A 20982-nucleotide genomic window follows, 5' to 3' on the forward strand; every position below is an offset into this window, starting at 1 on the left:
AAATGCAACAACTGTATTTACAAATGAGACAACACGACCCGCTTCACCTGCAGCAGGAGGTCAAATAAAATACTGCATAACGTACCTCATTCCGCGCACCGGGCGTGAGAAAAAAGGAATCTTCCATAGGACTTGTCTGTAGACGCACCACCTTCACAGATCACGCTGCCTCTGAGCACTGTTTGCGTTTGACAGCTCGATCTCCCCAGCGCTCACCGATTAGTGTCTCAGAAGACAACACTGTGGCTGATAGATCGCCCTCTCCTCTGGCAGCTGCTTCTCCCATTACTTTCCATACTCGGAAAAAACGCTGCTCATGCAGGTCGACGCCCCCTTTATCCCCCCTGCACAGGTGAGAGTGTAGCGGGGTCCTAAACCCTCTTTAGGCGCTCCGACAAGGAATCCTGACGCCCAGTGGAAGCTACAGGTACCTGCAGGGATCAGTTCTCTCAAACACACAAAATCATTCGTCCGAACAACATCCAATAAGAAACCAGTGCCCAGGACTCCCAACAAGTGAGCCGAGGGTCAGCCACATAAACTTTAGGCCTGATGCACTGTGTGGAATGAAACATTCACAGTGTGTGAACACACCGACCCCACTGCCGTTAAGCTTTCTGAAGATCAGGCCCAGTGGTCAGCAGTTATGCCGCTAACGGTGTTACTCTGTTATGACCAGCGAGTAACGAGTAATGTAACGCGTAATGTAACCAGTAATCACATTAAAGTTACTTATCTAAGTCACTGTGCGTTACTATTGTAACGTCCAGCAGGACGAGTTTCTTGTCTGCAAAGCCGCTTTATTATTAAACAGAACCAGCTGCTCCTCCATTCTCCTCAAAACTGACCCAGACACGCATGCATGCAGTCTGCACGCTCACCTGACCCGCCCACTTCTCCACTCTCAGCCAATCACAGGTCAACTCACTCTAACGTTCAGGTGACACAAAAGAATGGGAACAAACCAACGTCATTAATTAACCTTAACGTTGCAATCAGCCCCCCCTTTTTTCAATCAATCAATCAATCAATCAATCAATCAATCAATCAATCAATCAATGGGGGGGGGGGGGTTAAAAGGTCACATAGAGCAGGTAGTGTAAATGAATAAATTGATAAATAGAGCAACAACAGACTACAACTACATCTCCGGGTAAATAAACACCAGTAATAGTACAAATCTGATCATAAAGCCATGAGTCAGATATAAATAGAAGAAAGAATGAAGGTCAAAGGTTAAATAGGGATCAGCAGGAGGCCAGGCAGGATCAGAACTGAGTTCTTGGTAAGACTTGGTTGTCATTTTTATGTTGAGATCGGGAAAGGCGTGGGGGGGGGGGGTCGGCAGCTGCTGAAAGTAACTAAAAAGTTACCTGTATTATAACTTAGTTACTTTTAAAAACCAGCAATCAGTAAAGTAACGGCATTACTTTTAAAGGAGTAACTAGTAATGTGTAATCGGATTACTTTTTCAAGGTAGCTGTGGCAACACTGATGGTCAGTGCAGCCACACTGTGGCAGCTGGTCTCAAGCGGTCACCGGGAGTCTCCTCCGGGACCCCTTGGCCGGCCGCAGAGCCAGCAGCCCGGGCGCAGGGCTGGCGAAGGGGTTGGGTGCATCTGAATAGTACCTCCCATCTCCTTTCCTATCGAATTTTCCTTAAACTCCGGAAGTGTTTAAGTGGCGGCCATGATAAGGAACGTATATATGAAGGGTACGTCCGAAAAGTCCCTCCTATCTCTTACATTAACCCCGTGGATGATGTCACGGGGTTCAGGAAAGTCAAGTCAAGCCAAGTCAACTTTATATATACGGCACTTCAAAACAGCTGTGGCTGAAGCCAAAGTGCTTCACGTGAAAGACAAAGTAAAAACAAATTACAATAGAAGAGTAAAAACAGTGAAATACAGTAAAACAAACAATAAGATTAACAACAATAAAACCAGGCACAGAGTCTCAAACATGGTTAAAAGCCAAGGAATCAAAATAGGTCTTAAGATTAGTTTTAAAAGTGGACAGTGGGGGGATTGTCTGACGGGCAGTGGTAGCTCATTCCACACCAGAGGGGCTGCAACAGAAAAGGACCTATCCCCTCTGAGCTTTGGTTTGGACCTCAGTACCTCCAGAAGAAGCTGATCAGCTGACCGGAGGCACCGAGCAGCGGTGTAGGGGTGGAGCAGCTCAGAGAGGTAGGGCGGGGCCAGACCATTCAGATATTTAAAAACAAATAAAAGAATCTTAAAACGAATTCTAAAATGCAGAGGCAGCCAGTGGAGAGAAGCCAGAATGGGCGTTATGTGCTCCCTTTTACCTGCTCCAGGTAGAAGGCGGGCTGCAGCGTTCTGGACTAACTGGAGACGTGTGAGGGAGGACTGGCTGACTCCAACATAAAGTGCGTTACAGTAATCCAGCTGGGATGTAATAAAAGCATGGATTACTGTTTCAAAGTGCTGCTGTGCCAGTGTGGTCTTCACCTTTGCAAGGTGGAAGAAGCTGGACTTAACCACTGCCCTCATCTGAGAGTCCATTTTAAAATCACTGTCCATTGTAAAACCTAGGTTTAAAACCACTGGCTTCACATGTGGGGCCAGGGGACCCAGGTTGAAAAGAGGGGCTTCACAGGAGCCACTGGGCCCGAACACCATCACCTCAGTCTTGTTTTCGTTAAAGCTTAAAAAGTTAAAAGCCATCCAGGCTTTAATGTCATCAAGGCATGACAGAAGAGGTGAGGAGGCATCTTTCTTATTAAGCGGGACATAAATCTGGCTGTCGTCTGCATAGCAGTGAAAAGAGATGCCGTGTCTCCTGAGCACAGAGCCCAGTGGCAGAAGTTACAGGAAAAAAAACAGGGGCCCTAAAATTGAGCCCTGTGGAACCTCATATAAGGCTCACGCACATGGTTCTGTCTGCGAGATAGGACCTAAACAGTTGGCTGATTCCTTTTGTTAAATGACAGGAACAAATAAAATCCAGTAGTTTTGACTTTAATCAAAGTGTAAATGTCACAGTTGGTGCTGCTTTTTTATCTCATTTTAATCTGCAGGATCATTGAGGTGTTGAAGGGGGGTGATCCTGACTGTATTCTCCAGAGAGCTGATCAAGGTGAGTGAAACAAACTGTGCTGTTAGTGGTTCTATTCCCGAGTGCTGCTATATGTTCTCTCTTTGCTCTTTGTCTTCAGATCTTACATGATGATCTCATGGAGTCGAGGGTCTGTTCAGACAGAATAAACCTCTGGAAGATGTCGTCAGCATCACTTTCCCTGAAGCAGCAGCTCAAACTGAGGATGTTTCCTTTCAGTGAGCAGCAGGTAAGAAAACACCTCATCAATCAAGTTTGAGAGTTTTTACATAACATAAGCTTGATTTGTTTACTTTTATTCCTCTGTATTGCAGAAGATCTTGGAGATGCTGAAGGAGATGGAGGAAGTTACAGGAATCAAGAAGGAGGACCTGAGACTCATCCGTTACGTTTTGATGTTTTGCTCCCAGAAGTAAGAGGATCAATGGAATGGAGGACATCATAGAAGTAGAGTGCTCAATATTTTGAGTTTTTGGAAAGCTATCTACATACACCTTGTCAATGTTTTTCAGATCATCATCAACATCCTGATGGCCGAAGGTCCTACAAGGCTTGAGGCAGAGGTCATCATAGCCAGAGGGAGAAAGTTCTAACATGCTCTCACAGGGGAACCAACCGGACATGATGAACAAGAGAGTCTGAACACATCCGGTGATGTAGTAGTAATCCTATATCTTCCTACTACATCCGGTGATATTGTAGTAATCCTATATCTTCCTGTGTTCACCTGATAGTAGAGTGAAGCTGCACTGCTGTCGCTCATTACCATCTTATCTACTGGAATCTGTACATTATATTTGCATAATGTCTCTAAAATCAAGAATGTATTGATAGAGTGACACTGAGAAGTTAATCCATGCATTTACTTCCAGAGTAACTATTGTACCTCCCTATTATCAGAGGGTCCAAGTCACTGCTTAAAAAGTCTTCAACTAATTCAAAAGATCTTAAAGAACTGCTGGTCCCAGATCTCCCCAGAAGAACACTTGGTTCTCAGAGTGCTGGCTTACTGGAGGTTCCTAGGTTTTCTAAAAGTAGAATGGAGGCGGAGCTTTCAGCTTTCAGGTTCCTCTGATGTGGAACCAGATCACAGTTTCAGTTAAAGAGTCTGACACAGCCTCTCATGTTCAGGTTAGGATGAAGACTTTTCTATTAAAGTTTACAGTGAGAGCTGCTTCAGGACACCTGAGACCATTTTCTAGTGAAGCTGCCAGAGATTCAGACTGCTGGAAGACCTAAACTGAGCTTCTTTCCTTTTTTATTCACCACTGTTACATGTCACTACTACATGTCACTATCATTTGCCTTTCTCTCCTGTAGTCTGTCTCTCAACCTCCCTGCCGGATGTCTGACAGTGGAGCTGAAGGTGGATTGAAGCCTCCTGTCCTGATCAGTCTTCCGGGTGGATCTCTCTCTTATCTATCTGTCTGTCCTCTCCTCTGTCCTCTGTCCTCTCCTCTGTCCTCTGTCCCCTCACCCCACCCGGCCAGCAGGAAGCCTCCACCTCTGAGTCTGCTTTCTGCAGGTCTCTTCCTGTTAGAGGGAGTTCTTCCTTTCCACAGTCGCTCACGCTTGCTCATGTGGATTTGTTGGGTTTTCTCTGTTACAGTGCCCAGTGATTGTATATATAATAAAGAACAATGACATGCTTTATGATGGTTTTATTCTTTTAAAGGTGTCATAGGTGTTTGTTGAAGGTTTGTCATGGACATTTCCTCCTTTCCTGCTGAAGAAACTTCAGTTATTCTCCATTCATGTCGTTTGTTTTGCTTCATGCAGCCACACATTGTCACTGGATGAATGAAGGAGGCAGATCAGTTTGGTAGCTGACCTCTGACCTCTGACCTCTGACCCTGAGCTTCACTGTGGTTACAGCTGACCTCTGACCCTGAGCTTCACTGTGCTTACAGCTGCAGTGTGTTGCTGAAATAGGCTCAGAGAGAGTTAGACAACTTAGTCAATCATGTACGCAGCAGGTGCATACAGAATAAACTTATGTTACATGGCTTGCCGACAATTTGGGATATAAAATGACACAGGTGAAGTGAAATGTAAATGTAAAGCAGAATTTAGAATAGAGCAGAGTGGAGTTAGATGGGACACTTTTCTTATTTTGTACTGAAGGTAAGGAAATATGACAAATAGACATCCTGAAATAATTCTACCTTGTTTCATTGTCAATTCATTTCTAGTCATACATTATTGCCTCAAATAGCAATGTTTTCATTTCTTTTCAGAAAGTTTGTAGTTATTCCATCTGAGCCTGGAGATCAGAGGCTGTTTTCATGATGATACTTCAATTTAAATCCTCCTCACATAAAGGTTTCATCATTTACAGTAATAAATGATTTAAAGTAATTCAGCATTTTGTTTAGAATAAGAAGAATCATACAGGTATCTAAAGAAATTCAAGATCTCCTTTACTATACTTTTTGGTTCTAAGTATTCTTCCCCATTCATCATGAGACTGAATCTTTTCTTTCTAGGCTGAATGTGGAACATGATGGTTGCCCGGCTAGCTCAGTTGGTAGCGCATGAGACTAACGTTCTCTAGGTAGTGGGTTCGTGTCCCACGCCAGGCGCCACCTTCCCGTGGGCTCACCAGCTGCAGGAAGGTTCTTAATTGGTGCGATGTGATCTGGGTGACAGTGCTCAAACTGTCACCCAGTGCTTCCCAGAACTGGACATGACCCATGAAGCAACTTTAGCCACTGATGTCATTCTGCCTTTTAAATATGGCGGGGACCATAAACAAGTATGTTGGCAACCACAAACAAGTATGACGCCGCCATTATTTGATACCGCACTGGTGGGGTTTCAATTTTGAGAATAGTATGGCGCTGACCGTGTGCCATTATGGCGGCGACCGCTAACAACTATGTCAGCGCCCGCAAACAAGTATGTCAGCGCCCGTAAGCCACCATCTTGATACCGCACTGGCGGGGTTTCAATTCTGGAGAAGCAAGGTCGCACTGCGGATCATGTACTCTTGCCTCCCACCGACGGTGGCGCTGTGATTGTGCTTTGGAACAAAATGGCGGCGACCTGCAGGAAGCGGCCATATTTCATGTACTACCGCCTCCCACTGACAGTGGCGCTGTGGTGGTGATTCAGAACAAAATGGCGGAACAATGTGGCGGCGATCATAAGGAAGCAGCCATATTGTCGGCCATTTTGGATTCCCCACTGGCAGCCTATCACATCACACGCAATATGAACTACGGCAACTCTACATGGACAAACTACAATAAGGGACGGATAATTAGATAGATAGATAGATAGATAGATAGATAGATAGATAGATAGACAGATAGATAGATAGATAGATAGATAGAAGTGAAGAAAATTAATTGACTACTGGTGGCTGCTAATTATTGCTTGTTCTGTAGGAATTTATAAGGCCAGGCAGGTTTTTTTATATCGCAGATTTCATACAAGGGGCAATTGAAAGCCCTTTACCCCCCCCCCCAAAAAAAAATTCCACAAGTAAAATAAATAGTTTATGTTGAGTAAATGTGCTCACATGTTCAAAAAACACTTGGAAAGTACTTGGAAGGAAAAACTAAAAGGAAGAGGGGCAAAAAAGCACAGAGGGCTTTTTGTAAAATGACGACGTGTGTGCAGTGGACCAACGTAGGTATTACACAATTTGGAGTGAGACTGGGTTGCTTCATAATAATCAGACGAAGTTCCACCAGCCGCCTTCACTGTCTACACTCTCCTGAAGTTCCACCAGACAGAGAACTGCCGCTTTGGGGCATTCAGAGGCATAAAACCACTCGTATCGTCCTTTTCACCTCAAACCGCCATTCCAGCTTTCCAAGAAGCTGCGAAGCTATCTATGAAAGCTAACATTTGCGTCCTAAGTTATTAACACTATTATGGGGGAAAATTGCAGCCAGTAATAAACGAAACGTCATTCCAGCCAATCATAATGTGCAACGTCATCAGAAGGCGCGGGTTTAAGCCTCGCCCTGGACAGCTCTGGCAGCTCAGGCGCATGCGCTAGCCCCGCCCCGGTCAGATCTGGTAGCCCGGACAGATCTGTGACAGGGTGGACCCTCACGGCGGACTGGAGCCGCTTCTCCGAGCCTCCGTGTCCGTTGTAGCCGCAGGTCCAGGGTGCCAGCCCCGGTATGAGCCCCCTTCGGTCCGCAGGGCCTCGGCTCGGTACTGTCAGACGGCTGGAATTGTCCCGGAGGACCGGGTGACTTTCTACTGTCGCCTCCTTCATCTCGGGGACGTTATCGTCCGGCCGGCCCGAATCTTCCGCCTGCCGGGACCGGGTGTTTTCTCAGTGTGAAGGCTCCGGGGTCTGCTCTGGTCCGTGCTCCCCCTCCCCCCGGCCGGCCCGGCCCGCCTGATGACCCGGAGGACCTCCCGGGGCTCGTTTTCCAAGGACAGGGCTGCTCTGTGGGTCGGAGCGGGGATCCGCTAGTCGGCAGACGCTCCGTTAGCGCAGCTCTTCCAGGATTGCGGAAGATTTCTGGGCTGCGCCACTGATTGGTTCCGGAGCGGCGCTGCGGTGCTCTCCCCGGAGCCAGCATGGAGGAGCCCGGCCTGGACGACTCCAATGTCAAGGTGGCTGTCCGGGTCCGGCCCATGAACCGGAGAGGTGAGGTCTACAGTCACGTTTTACAACAACATGTCATCCTAAAACACTGCTGCAGAACCAGGCTCTGCAGAACCAGACCCTACAGAGATAGAGCCTGCAGAACTAGTCGTGCAGAACCAGACCCTGCAGACATAGAGCCTGCAGAACCAGACCCTGCAAACACAGAGCCTGCAGAACCAGGCCCCGCAGAACCAGAGTCTGTATGGAGACCTGAGCTCCATCAGGAACTGGTTGTAGATCCTGCAGGAAGGTACAGAGACACGTTAGTGACACGTTAGTGAATATTAGTGTGGCGATAGTGACATGTTATTGACACATTAGTAAATATTAGTGACATGTTAGTGACACGCTAGTAAATATTAGTGACATGTTAGTGATGCGTTAGTGCATATTAGTGACGCGTTAGGGATGCATTGGTGACATATGAGTGACATGGGGTGACAAGGTAGTGATGCATTAGTGAATATTAGTGACATGTTGGTGAATATTAGTAACATGTTAGTAACATGGGGTGACATGTTAGTGACATGTTGGTGAATATTAGTGACATGTGAGTAACACGGAGTGACATGTTAGTTACATGTTTGTGAATATTAGTGACATGATAGAAACACGGGGTGAGATGTTAGTGACAGGTTGGTGAATATTAGTGACATGTTAGTAACATGGGGTGACATATTAGTGACATGTGAGTAACACAGGGTGACATGTTAGTTACATGTTTGTGAATATTAGTGACATGATAGTAACATGGGGTGAGATGTTCGTCACATGTAAGTGACATGTAATAGTGACATGTTATTGACGCATTCGTGACGTGTTAGTAGTGACATGCTAGTGAATGACTCGTGGATGACCTGTTAGTGACATGTTTGTGACATGTAATAGTGACATGTTATTGACGCATTCGTGACATGTTAGTAGTGACATGCTAGTGGATGACCTGTTAGTGACATGTGACATGTAGTACTGACACATTAGTGAGGTGTTAGTGACATGTTAGTGATACATGGGTGACATGTTAGTGACGCGTTAGTGATGCGTTAGTGACGCGGTAGAGACGCGTTAGTGAATTTCAGTGACACGTTAGTGACATTTTAGTGATGCATTAGTGACATGTTAGTGAGGCATTAGTGACACATTATTGAATATTGGTAACATGTTAGTTACATGTTAGTGACACGTTAGTGATATGTTAGTTACATGTTATTGACATGTTAGTGACTCATTAGTGATATGTTAGTGACACATTAGTGAATATTGGTGACACATTGGTGAATATTGGTGACATGCTAGTTGCATGTTAGTGATGCGTTAGTTACATGTTATTGACATGTTAGTTCTATGTTATTGACATGTTAGTGACACCTAAGTGAATATTAGTGACATGTTAGTTACACAAAGTTAGTGAGATGTTAGTGACGCGTTAGTGACACATTATTAATGTGTTAGTGACATAAGTGACATGTTAGTGACACATTAGTAATGTATTAGTGACATGTTAGTGAATGACATGTGGATGACCTGTTAGTGACATGTTAGTGAATTTTGTGACGTGTTTGTGGCATGGAGTAGTGACACTTGTTTTTAAAAGTAACTAAGTGAGAATACGGGTAACTTTTTAGTTGCTTTCAGCAGCTACCAACAACACCCCCCACAGTCTCAACATAAAAATGGAAACCGGTTTTGCTAAAATCTGAAAAAAATGGGGGCTTCCTGCCACAATATATCTTTCTAATCAGGAAAATTACAAAAATAGTGTAACATCTCTGCAGTTGTGTTTTTGTTGCAATGACAAGGTTTATTGATAATGTTTGTTAGTTCCTATTCTTTTGTATCACCTGAACGCACCATTAGAGTGAGCTGGTCTGTGATTGGCTGAGAGTGGACAATGGGGCGCATTTAGGTGGGCGTGCTGACACACTGCATGCACTGTGTGTGTCAGTTTGGAGGAGCGGTCGGTTCTGTTTAATAATAAAGCAGCTTTGCAGACAAGAAACTTGTCCTGTTGGATGTTACAATAGTAACGCACAGTGACTTGGATAAGTAACTTTATCTGATTACTGGTTTGGAAATAGTAACGCATTAGATTACTCGTTACTGAAAAAAGTGGTCAAATGAGAGTAACACGTTACTAAGTAGTGCGTTTCTGGCATCACTTCATGTAAGTGATGTGTTAGTGGCGCATTAGTGACATGTTAGTAACATGAACATGTTAGTGACACGTTATTGACGTGTTGATGAAATTGTTAGTCACATGTTAGGGACATGGGGTGAGATGTTTCTGACAGAAGGTGTCGTGTTGGTGACATGTTAGGGACACGTTAGTTACATGTAGTAGTGACACATTATTGATCTGCTAGTGGCACATTAGTGACATGTAGTGACACGGGATGACATGTTAGAGACATGTTAGTGACACGTAGTAGTGACACGGTGAGAGGAAGTAGAAAGGAAAGAAGCTCCGTGTAGGTCCTCCATCAGTAAACATCCATCAGTCTAAACCTCCATCAGATTAAACCTTCAATCCAAACCTCAGTCGGTGTAAACTTGCTTCAATCTAAACCTCCATCAATCTAAACCATCAATCTAAACCTCCATCAATCTAAACCTCCATCGGTGTAAACTTGCTTCAATCTAAACCTCCATCAATCTAAACCATCAATCTAAACCATCAATCTAAACCATCAATCTAAACCTCCATCAGTCTAAACCTCCATCAGTCTAAACCTCCTTCAGTCTTAACCTCCATCAGTCTAAACCTCCTTCAGTCTAAACCTCCTTCAGTCTTAACCTCCATCAGTCTAAACCTCCATCAGTCTAAACCTCCATCAGTCTAAATCTCCATCAGTCTAAACCTCCTTCAGTCTAAACCTCCTTCAGTCTAAATCTCCATCAGTCTAAACCTCCTTCAGTCTAAACCTCCTTCAGTCTAAACCTCCATCAGTCTTAATCTCCATCAGTCTAAACCTCCATCAGTCTTAACCTCTATCAGTCTAAACCTCTTTCAATCTAAACCTCCATCAGTAAACCTCCATCAGCTGGAGTAGAACATTTTCCAGGGTCCTGAAGCAGCTTCACTGGAGCTTCATTAAATAGAAAACCTTCCCAGTAGAGACTGTTCTCCTCCCTACTGACCCTGGGAGCCGGTTCCTCATGGGAGGAGCCTGAGAGCTGAAAGCTCCGCCTCCATTTTACTGGTAGAAAACCTGGGAACCTCCAGGGGGCGGCACTCTGAGAACCAAGTGTTCTGGGTCAGATGGACTAAGAGTCTTTAACAGACGATGGAGCTGCTTGTTAAGAAGGATTGTAAAGAGCTCATATTATGCAGAATTTACTTTCTAATGGTTTTCCAACAGTAATAATCGTCCCCATACCTGCAATGACGTGACAGAAGTGAAGAAAGTCTGTCATTTCTCTCTCAGGCTTGTTTCAGTTTTTAAAAAAATGTGTGTTCCAACGAGCCGATCAGAAATCAAACCCTATATCAGCGGTCCTCAAATAGATTCCCCCAAGGGCCAAAATATGACCAGCATGCCAAACCAAGGGCCGGGTTTTTTGCATGGTGTCAGCAAAAGTTGTTTTAATTGCAGATGTTTTAGCTGATGTTACCATTGTTAGAGCAGAAAGGCCTGATGCCTGGAGGCCAGGACCCTATTGTATTTGTAATGTTTCTTCTTATTATTAGTTTTTTGCACAAAACTTGTATAAAAAACCCCTAAACTTGCTCAAAAACTCACCAAATTTGGCACGCTCATAAAGACTGGCTTTTGTTTCTGTTCTCATTTCGTCCATTTACTGTTTTTAATTGTGGCCTGTTGTATTTGAAGTATAAAAACTGCTATATAAACCAACTTATTATTACTATCGTTGTAATTTTGTTATAATACACCAGTCAGATGCAAAATAAACAAAAATGAATGAATTCACTCACCAATCAGTGAGAAAAGTGACGGGATGAGGAAATCCCTCTGATGTATCCTGTCGTCTCAATCCTGAGGTCAAGATGTTGCATCAGAAAGTCTGTTTCTGGATTCTGTTTCTTTAAGTCAGTGATCAGAGGTGAAGAACACTCCTCCACTAAATCCTCCACTCTTCTTGTTGCAGTATTATCTGACAGTCACCAATATCATTTTCCCGTCATTCCTGCCACATTCCTGACATTCTTAATGTGACCTAATGCTTCTGAATATAGTTCTTAAATGGGCCTGACATTCCTGATATCCCTGGAACATCTTTATGGCTCCAATAAATCTTACAAGAATATCAAGAATCACCTGTATTGGTGAAGTTTGTAACTGAGCATGTGGATTAGTTGTGATGTGTGTTGATGTGTTATACAGCATTCGCTCCCTGCAGCATCCTCCTCTCTGATCAACTCAATGGAAGTTCTCTGAATGCTGAGCGATCTGGAGTGTGTGAACTGTTCAGTAGCTGTTGGTAGAATAACTGAGGTGTGTGTGGAGTCATATATATATATACCCAGTTGTGGACCTGACTTGTATTACACCCTGGGCGAACACCCCACGAGACGCACCTGAGACAGTGAGTCTCATTTCCTCTCATGCGCGGCCGGCTGGACACATCTCTCATAGCAAAATCCACAATATATATACCAAATTCTCCTGATTCTCCACATTCCCGACAGATTAATAATAGAAAGTGACGATCAAAACGGCGCAGAGCAGCTCGCCACAGCGTGCAGCTTTGTGCATTAGTTTGAAACACCGCAGAACAATAATGCTGACGGTGTGTAATGACTCGTGATGATCCGCCACCGTTTCCTGCTCTTACTTGTGACTCATGATAAAAGGTGGCGACTGTCCGTGACGGCGCGTGACGCCTCGGCCCTGAATCATAGAATTCAGGTCAAAATCGTGATCCACGGTCAGGAATTGAGATTCGGGCCAAACTTATCGTCGTTCTGTGTGAACGCACCTTTAACAGCTCCACAACCGTTTTCTTGCTTTTCTCGTCGTGAGTTAAAACTACATCAACCATATTAATTGCACATTTTTTATTCATCTCAGCATCAGTAAATGGTTTCTTAGCTTTGGCAAGGTTCCATGAAACAAGCAATGATGCCAATGTTGCTCTCTTGTGCCAATGCCGACATATCGTAGACACTTCGTAGTGTTTGTATGACGTTAGGTTTTCTGTTTTGCAGCTTTGGGATTTTGGAGGGTAAAGTTCCACTTTAAATGATCCACGTTGCTGACAGCTCCGGTCTGCGTGCTTATCAAGCATGGGTCGGTAATCTAAAACTAAACTGTTCAGTCCAGTCAGAGATGAACTGACAGTTTTCCTGGTTGACTTTGCGCTTTTTCACGCTGCAGGTCATGATGTTTCTTTGTTTAATTTTGACTTAGTGCTCGATGACGGGTGGTGTCGCGGGTTATGAAATTGAAATCCGTGGACGTCCGAGCGGAGCACACATTGACGTAATTACGTCAGATGCGCTCAAACTCCGGCTCCGACTACGGTGTGCGATGAGGTACAAACAAGTTTGGGCAGCACATTTTTTTCCTTCACAAATTCCACTTTATTTCACATTGATGTGCAGCTAATGGGCCGACCATGCCAGACAGGTGACCAACCGCCTATTGAGGACCTCTGCCCTATATAGTGTCATCAAGGGTTTAGCCAATCCTAAGCAAAGTAGGCCCTCCCTTTGACTCTCACACAATGAGGCAGCTCTGCTCTGGCACATGGCACCACGAGAGGAAGTACTTCCTTCTCTTCTCAAGATGGGCATTTGTGGGCGGAGCCAGTCCAGCTCACACATACACAGCAGATTCTGAATGCAGCTCATATTATCCAATATTCAAATGGAGGAAAATCTAAAAGCAAGAAACTTTGAGTACAAGTTCTCTGGACCAACGAGACCATGTGGAAGTGTTGAAAAGCTGGATAATAGGACCACTTTAATGTCCTGCTCTATACAGTAACTGAGGCTGTATAATATGGATGAAATGCCCTGCCCTTTTGCCCAAATCCAGTAAGTGCCCTTTTTGGCAAGATGTTCTTTTATACATATGTATAGATTTTTTTAAACAATTAGTTATTTCCCTGGCCCCGTATATGCAATAAACGATTTAAAAAATAAATATTTTGAAATAAATAGCGTAACATATTTTGACCGTCGCGTCAGAAGACCTCGGTGACCACAAGCCCCGCCCCTTCCCCTCCTCCTGCTCACTCAGAGCCAGGCAGCCTGCTGTGGACACACGGGAGAGCTCAGGTCGCTTTTGTCCCCTAATTCAACAACTTTAATGTTGGTGTGGGTAGGTGAAAAGCTGCTAAATAAGTTGTTTTACTTACCAGACAGACAGCTTTGTTAAATGATGTCGCAGTGAACCGTGCAAGAAGACGACAGGGGCTTCATGGTGCGTTCAAGACACCTCAGTTCCCTTTTTTAAAAAAATATTCATTTGTTGAAATACATACAACTGTCATTACTGTCTTGTTCTTTTACTACATATTATTGTTGTACATGCCCCCAGGTACCTCTGTGTACCTCATCTTTTTAAGTAGATTCACTGCAGCATTTATTCACAATTACGTAATACATAGTGTATTTATTGGGTGGTCTTCAAATGTGTAATTGTGAAAAAATGCTACAGTGGATCTACTTAAAAAATGAGCTCCCTGGGGGCACGTAGAACAAGAATTTGGTGGTGTTTGCTGAAAATAATTAGATTTTTTTTCTGAAATTCTCAAGCTCTGCCTGTACAGCAATATATGTATTGTACGGTGGCCTGGAAGTGCAAAACACTCCAAACTTCAAAAAACACTTCCCAATGTTTTTTGAATTGGGATGTGTTTTTTAGATTGGGAAGTGTTTTTTGAATTTGGAAGTGTTTTCTCTATTGGAAGTGTTTTTTTGGATTTGGAAGTGTTTTCTGAAGTTTGTAGTGTTTTGTACTTCCAGGCCACCGTAGTATTGGGTGTAATTCAAATGTGTAACAAAAGGTTAATACAGTGAATCTCCATGAAAACTGACTGAGAAGTACCTGGGGGCCTATAGAACAAGAATATGGTTCAATTTACTGAAAAACAATTAGATTTTGTTATGATTTTTTTTTTACAATTAACAAAATTTCCTGGAGGCATGTAGAACAATTATATGTAGTGAACGATATTAAGAGACAGTAATGACAGTTGTGTGTATTTCAACAAATGACTATAAGAACAAAAAAATTAACTGAGGTGTCTTGAACACATCATAAAGCCCTGGTCAGCTTTACTGTTCTAACTAAGCAATGTAGAAGGCAATCTAGTTCAAAACGCCCTCCAGTATCAGATGGTGAATAGTGGTAAAGAGGTAAGACCTTCTAATCCAAAGAGCAGCTCTCAATTCCTATTGAATTAAAACATTTTGCCTAAAATATTTGCTGAAGATGGTTTGTTTTATATGTTGTCCTAACATGAAATTGCTCTCAGTTATATATATATATATATATATACATATATATATATATATATATATATATATATCTATACAAATACGCCTGGTAGTATGTGCCCTTTTGTTAAATTCGAGCACCTGACCCTTCAAAAGTCTCTGCACGCCCTGTTACAATGTGAAGGTGTATTAGCTGCAGCCGGTTTCATTCGACAAACAAACTGCAGCTCAGAGTTCACAGGCGGCTGGTCTGATTGGAGTACTCTTTGTTTGATTTCCTGGGTAATGTGATGGCCGTAAGAAATCAACAGCCATTAGTGGAATGAGCTGCTGCAGTTAAAAGAAAGCTGGTCTTGATGGCACATGTCTGAAGAGCGCTGCCACGCGACGGATAGCTGCCTGCCATCCAGGAGTTTTCCAGCTGGTTCAGTGTGTGAGAGCTGCTGTTCAGGAGTCCAGAAGCTCTGCTATGTCCGCTGATGGAGACTTCCTCACTTGATGAAGGCCTTGGCAGAGTCAGTAGGCAGGAGCAGTTTTGTTGGAGTGAAATGAATTTGAAATGAAATAGTGATTTCTTTGATTTTTCCTGTAGTATGACTTGCCACTGCCCCGTCCTCCCTGGAGCACTCCCTGTGCACATTACTGCTCCTTGCTTCCCGGTTTGGGAACCGCCGGGTTAACAAAGGGACAGTGTCACACAAATCGTTGTGCACGGTCAAATGCTTCAGTTAATTATCACTCAGATTTTCTAGTGCTACTCTCAGAAAAACACAGATGACATTTCCTGGTCGGCTGCCAAGTGGTGTTTGTACTGTGGGATCCCATGTGCTCCCGGAGGAGGGGGCAGAATGGATCACAAGTCAGTCTGCCCCCTCCCCCAGCCGGCCACCACACTGCTCCAGAGTTTTACCTTCAGCTGGAAGGGAGACAAACCCAATATCAGTTTGTTGACATGCTCACTTTTTATCAGTCTGACTGAAGAGTTTCAGGTCAGATTGTCCCGTTGAAGACTGACATGAAAACTGAATCAAGTGATCAGATTGATCAGATATTCTCCAATTCAGTCAGTGGATCAATCTCACTATGCTTTAGGGTTTTTCGGTACACCGGGTACTGCATTGGTATCGCGGTACTGACGCCTTTAAAACGATACTATACTGGGCCCGGCTGGTACCGGTATCGGTAGCTTCACTTTGTTGTAATTCGCACCGAGGAGAGTCGTCAGTCTCTCTGTGGGGGAAGCATCGGCGGGCTGCTCCGCTTTCTGACTTGTTTCTTTTCATTTCTTTTTTTCTTGCACTCTGGTTTCTCCGAGACGGGGTGCGCGAGCGCTCCCGTGACCCGAGATCCGCAACTGAATAAGCGCTTCATACTCGACCTACACAACTTCAAAATAAAAGTCAAAACAACGTATTTTCAAACAATCTTCCCCCACCGAGCTTGTACTTTGAAAAGAATTCCGGATGCTCATGTGTAAATGACATGGCGTTTGCGTCCATGTGAGAGTGCGCATGCGTAACTGACTCAAACGACTCGTGGAAACTCGAGAGAGAGAGAGAGAGAGAGAGAGAGAGAGAGAGAGAGAGAGAGAGAGAGAGAGAGAGAGAGAGAGAGAGAGAGAGAGAGAGAGAGAGAGAGAGAGAGAGAGAGAGAGAGAGAGAGAGAGAGAGAGAGAGAGAGAGAGAGAGAGAGAGAGAGAGAGAGAGAGAGAGAGAGAGAGAGAGAGAGAGAGAGAGAGAGAGAGAGAGAGAGAGAGAGAGAGAGAGAGAGAGAGAGAGAGAGAGAGAGCTATATGGAAGTACTTTGGCTTCAAAACAAATGAGCACGTTGTCTCCATCAACACTGAAGCTCTACTGTGCAAACAGTGTTTGAGAACATGTCTGGCCAAGGGTGGAAACACTACTAACCTGCTAAACACCTGAAGGACAAACACCCAGACCTGCATAAGGAGTTCAAAGAACGACAGGTAATAACTTCGGTAAAACAGGTAAAATATTAGTATTATAAATATAATATAATAAATAATATAAAAGAATATAATGTGAAAAATTTTATTTTAGCCATTTAATGTTATAGAGATTACTGCATAGTAACATACCATTTAAAGACATTGGTCCTACTTAAGACAGGCTGTATCTAATCACATTTTTTGTGTTCTCTTTTTATTTGGAAAAGTTTCAAATCTACATGGTGGTATCGGTATCGATACCAAAATGTTGGTATCGTGACAAAATTACTATGCTTGTGACATGATCAGCTGCAGCAGGAACTGATGAAGAGGATTTGTTTGCTGGTTGGGTTACTTTAGAAAGTGAAACAGAAACAGAAACTTTCTCCTTGTTCAGAGTCTGATCAGGAAAACAGACCAGTGTTTGTTCTCACTTCAGCTTTAAAGGAGACATATCATGCTTTTAAATCCTTCCTTTTTACAGATAAATCATACAGTTGTGGTCTATATAAAGCGGAACTGCAATGCTTGGGTCTGGATTCCTCATTATTAGAGCTCCACAGGCCCCTTTTCTACCCCTTTTCTGATGTGCTTCTGAGAGCAACTCGTTTTGGGGCGGTCTCTTCAAATGCAAATGAGACACTTCATACCCCGCCTCCTCTCCAGGTTGCAGAGGTGACACTCGGTTCAATGCCACCCTGTTCGGCCATCTTTGTAGTTTGATAGAACAGATACAATTATCTAGCGGCGCAGAAACTTTATGTTCACACATTATTTACAAAATGTCAACAACGGAAGATTTGTCCATCCAGCCATACATGTTGGAGCCAGAGTCGGACCCGGCGGAGCGAGATGAAAATGACGATGATGCAGCTGCAGAACAACGTCTTCATATGGATGTAACGCAATAGTGTGTTACTATATTTACACTAAATTAAATCACATAGGCCATATCATAGGATCATAGGATCTAAAACGAGCACAGAGCGCTAACATATGAAGACGGTGCAACTGCTAATGCTAACAAAACAATGACAGGGACGTCTTATCATCACACTTTTTAGCGTTATATACAGCTTACCGAAGTGCTCTGTTCGTCATCTCCATAGATAGAAGGAACTGACCGCTCAATCAGACCAAGTCTTTCGGCAAATCCTTCTTTATACTGGCGGAGGTTGCTGAAGCAGTCGTCCTTAAAGTGCTTCGCGCACACAAAAATGACCTTACCCACAGATGTGGGTACATTTCTGTGAAAAATAAAACTCAACCAGGCACTTGGAAAAGGTTCTGATGCTGGGAGACGGTGTAACGAAGCTTGTGGGTTACTACATCCAACAACCGAACATTTCGACTTATCCTCTCGTAACTTCGGCATCCTTGAGGTTGGACTACAAAATCGCAGCGAGAAACAAAAATGGCGGATTGCTCGAAGTGTTGGGCCTGGAGTCGATGTCCTAATTTGGCAGTTCCGCTGCGAATACTGTGACGTCATTGTTCAAAAAACGTAATAGAGAATAGAAAAATCAAAACAGATTGCAAAATATGACCAAAACAGAATATAAAGATATCAACGGAGCACCTGAAGAGACTACTTTGAACTTTTCTGTACTTCTAAACACTCTAAATATACAACAAAATGCATTTAAGGGCTAAAAAAGTGGATTTAGCATGATATGTCCCCTTTAACAGACACATTTGTCTCGAAACAGCATCGCTAAGCGTTACCAGGTGACGTTACCAGGTGACGTTACCAGGTGACGTTACCAGGTGACGTTACCAGGTGACGTTACGTGAAACAAGAAATATGAACAGTCAGAATATAAGAATAAAAGCCAGTTATTCAAACAAAAAATAAAACAACACAAAACAACAATCATTGTCAACAATTGTCCTGAACAAGAGGCCACATTATATTTTAAGTTGACAAGATTGTTGCTTGGTCGATGTTGAACTAAGGAGGGAGCATTGGTACAGACATTTCTCTGATCAGAAAGCTGCTGTAAAGTAATTTGATGTGTTCTTGCTTATTTTCTGTGTTTCTGACCATACGTCTGCACACGCTGCTCCTCCTCCTGGTCTGAGCAGTGTTTCATGGAGCTCACTGAGTTGCTCAGCAGGTGTGACTCCACTGGATCACATGAGGTGTTAATGTACAAAGAAGATACCAACCTCTCGCACCCATATTGGTCAAGGTGACTTTATTTCTACCTTTACTTGTGCAGTAGCAGGAGAGGACAGCCTCAGCTGCTCACAGAGCTCACCAATCAGGATTTCTCATCATACTTTTGACTTTAAGGCCAATTAAAAGTGTACCAATTGAAAACTTTATTAAGAGCAAGGTGTCAGGTGATTGAAGGGCTCATATTATGCTAAATTAACTTTCTAATAGTTTTCCAACAGTAATAATCGTCCCGATACCCGTAATGACGCCCCAGAAGTGAAGAAAGTCTGTCCTCTCTCTCCCTGGCTTGTTTCAGTTTTTAAGAAGTGTGTTGTGCAGTACATTTAATTAACTGCAGACTCAAACAACTATTTAGCACTGAACCGACAGGAAGAGGCCTGCGGATCTGTTTCTAAATGGCTTTCATGAAACGTCTCCGGGCAGATCTCAGGCTGTTGGACACGAGGGAGGGCAGTGTCCCTGCTCGCACTTCCCCCGTTGGCTGTGGTGACTCAGACTTGGAAAAAGTCATCAGGCTTCTTTTAGCTGGTATCCCAGGTTCTGAGGAGAGGTGGCGTGGCTGCTCGCTGGACAAAGGCAGGAAGGGAGTGAGTCTGAATGAGTATTTGCTAACATTGCATAATGTTCCATGTTCCCATGGCTGTGGCCTTCGAAGAACAGAGCAACCTCAGGCGTAGGCGATGGCAACACGGCGGGCCTATCATTTGTGCCGACTAATGTCCCGACAGCGGTGCCAAACCTCAGCACTGGTAGCTTGGGGGGGTGGGGGTGGAGGGGGGGTGGAAATTGGGAATGGGGAACTGGTCATGGAGCAATGAGAGATGGACAACAATGGGTACATTTATCCTTTCTGCCATGCTGCGTAAGTCTTTCCTCTCCACCCAGGAGGAAGTGCAGCTGCAGCAGCAGGGGCTCATGGGTATTGTAGGCTACAGGAGAGTATCTTTTAGTCATAGAGCGGCTCTTCTGGAAGCTGATTTCCACGATTCTGTCTCAGTGATCTGCTCAGGCTCACTGAACTGACAGAAACCAGAAGTGTTTCCTCTACATTCATTTAGTAGTGGCGGGCCGCCATTCCTAAATCCTTACGCCGCTCCTTCAAATTGCTTTCCTTTTTCTTTTCTTTTTTAGTTTACACAAATACACCACCGCTGCAAGTCTCCACCTTCACAGCAGAGTCCTGCACTCACTGGGTAGGGTAATCCTGAGCTCCTCCTCCGATAGGGGGGCAGGAACGTGCAGGCAGTACTTTGGCTGCTAAAGCCAGTTAAAGTAGCAGCAGCTCCATTTCAGTGCAGTTTTCACTCCAGCCGTCATTTGGACGGTCAATTTTTGGAAAAGACGCCCCAAAAAATAGCGAACAGCTGCTCAAAGCCGTCTTACATATGTGTACACGCTACAGTCAAACCTCGGACGAGGGTACCAGGTAAGAGCGGACACATGGTCGTGCATGGAGAGGTTTTTACGCGTGGCCTGGAAGTGCAAAACACTACCAAATACAAAAAACACTACCAAATACAAAAAACACTACCAAATACAAAAACACTTACAAATAGAACAAACACTACCAAATAGAGAAAACACTACCAAATACAAAAAAACTACCAAATACAAAAAACACTTGCAAATAGAGAAAACACTACCAAATACAAAAAACACTACCACTGGGACTTTCTGGCCTCACAGCCAGAAAGTCCCAGTAAAAAAGAAAAAAAAAAAAGGTCCCCCAAATCCTGGCAGGAGCCTTTCTG

General features: G+C 43.9%; 1 protein-coding gene across 1 annotated transcript in view; it reads left to right on the forward strand.

Moving 5' to 3' along the window:
* Positions 1 to 7626: 7626 nt before the first annotated feature.
* The window catches only part of kif13ba (kinesin family member 13Ba), a gene marked incomplete at its 5' end in the record, with an annotated part of 57807 nt that continues 44451 nt past the window's right edge, over positions 7627 to 20982 (forward strand). Inside the window, one exon of the mRNA XM_080493388.1 lies at positions 7627 to 7696. Coding sequence (XP_080349514.1) covers positions 7627 to 7696 — 70 coding nt within the window. The remainder of the gene's footprint in view (positions 7697 to 20982) is intronic.

The sequence above is a fragment of the Lipophrys pholis genome (assembly GCF_963383615.2).
Source record: "Lipophrys pholis genome assembly, chromosome: 2".
In the NCBI taxonomy this organism is placed as follows: Eukaryota; Metazoa; Chordata; class Actinopteri; order Blenniiformes; family Blenniidae; genus Lipophrys; species Lipophrys pholis.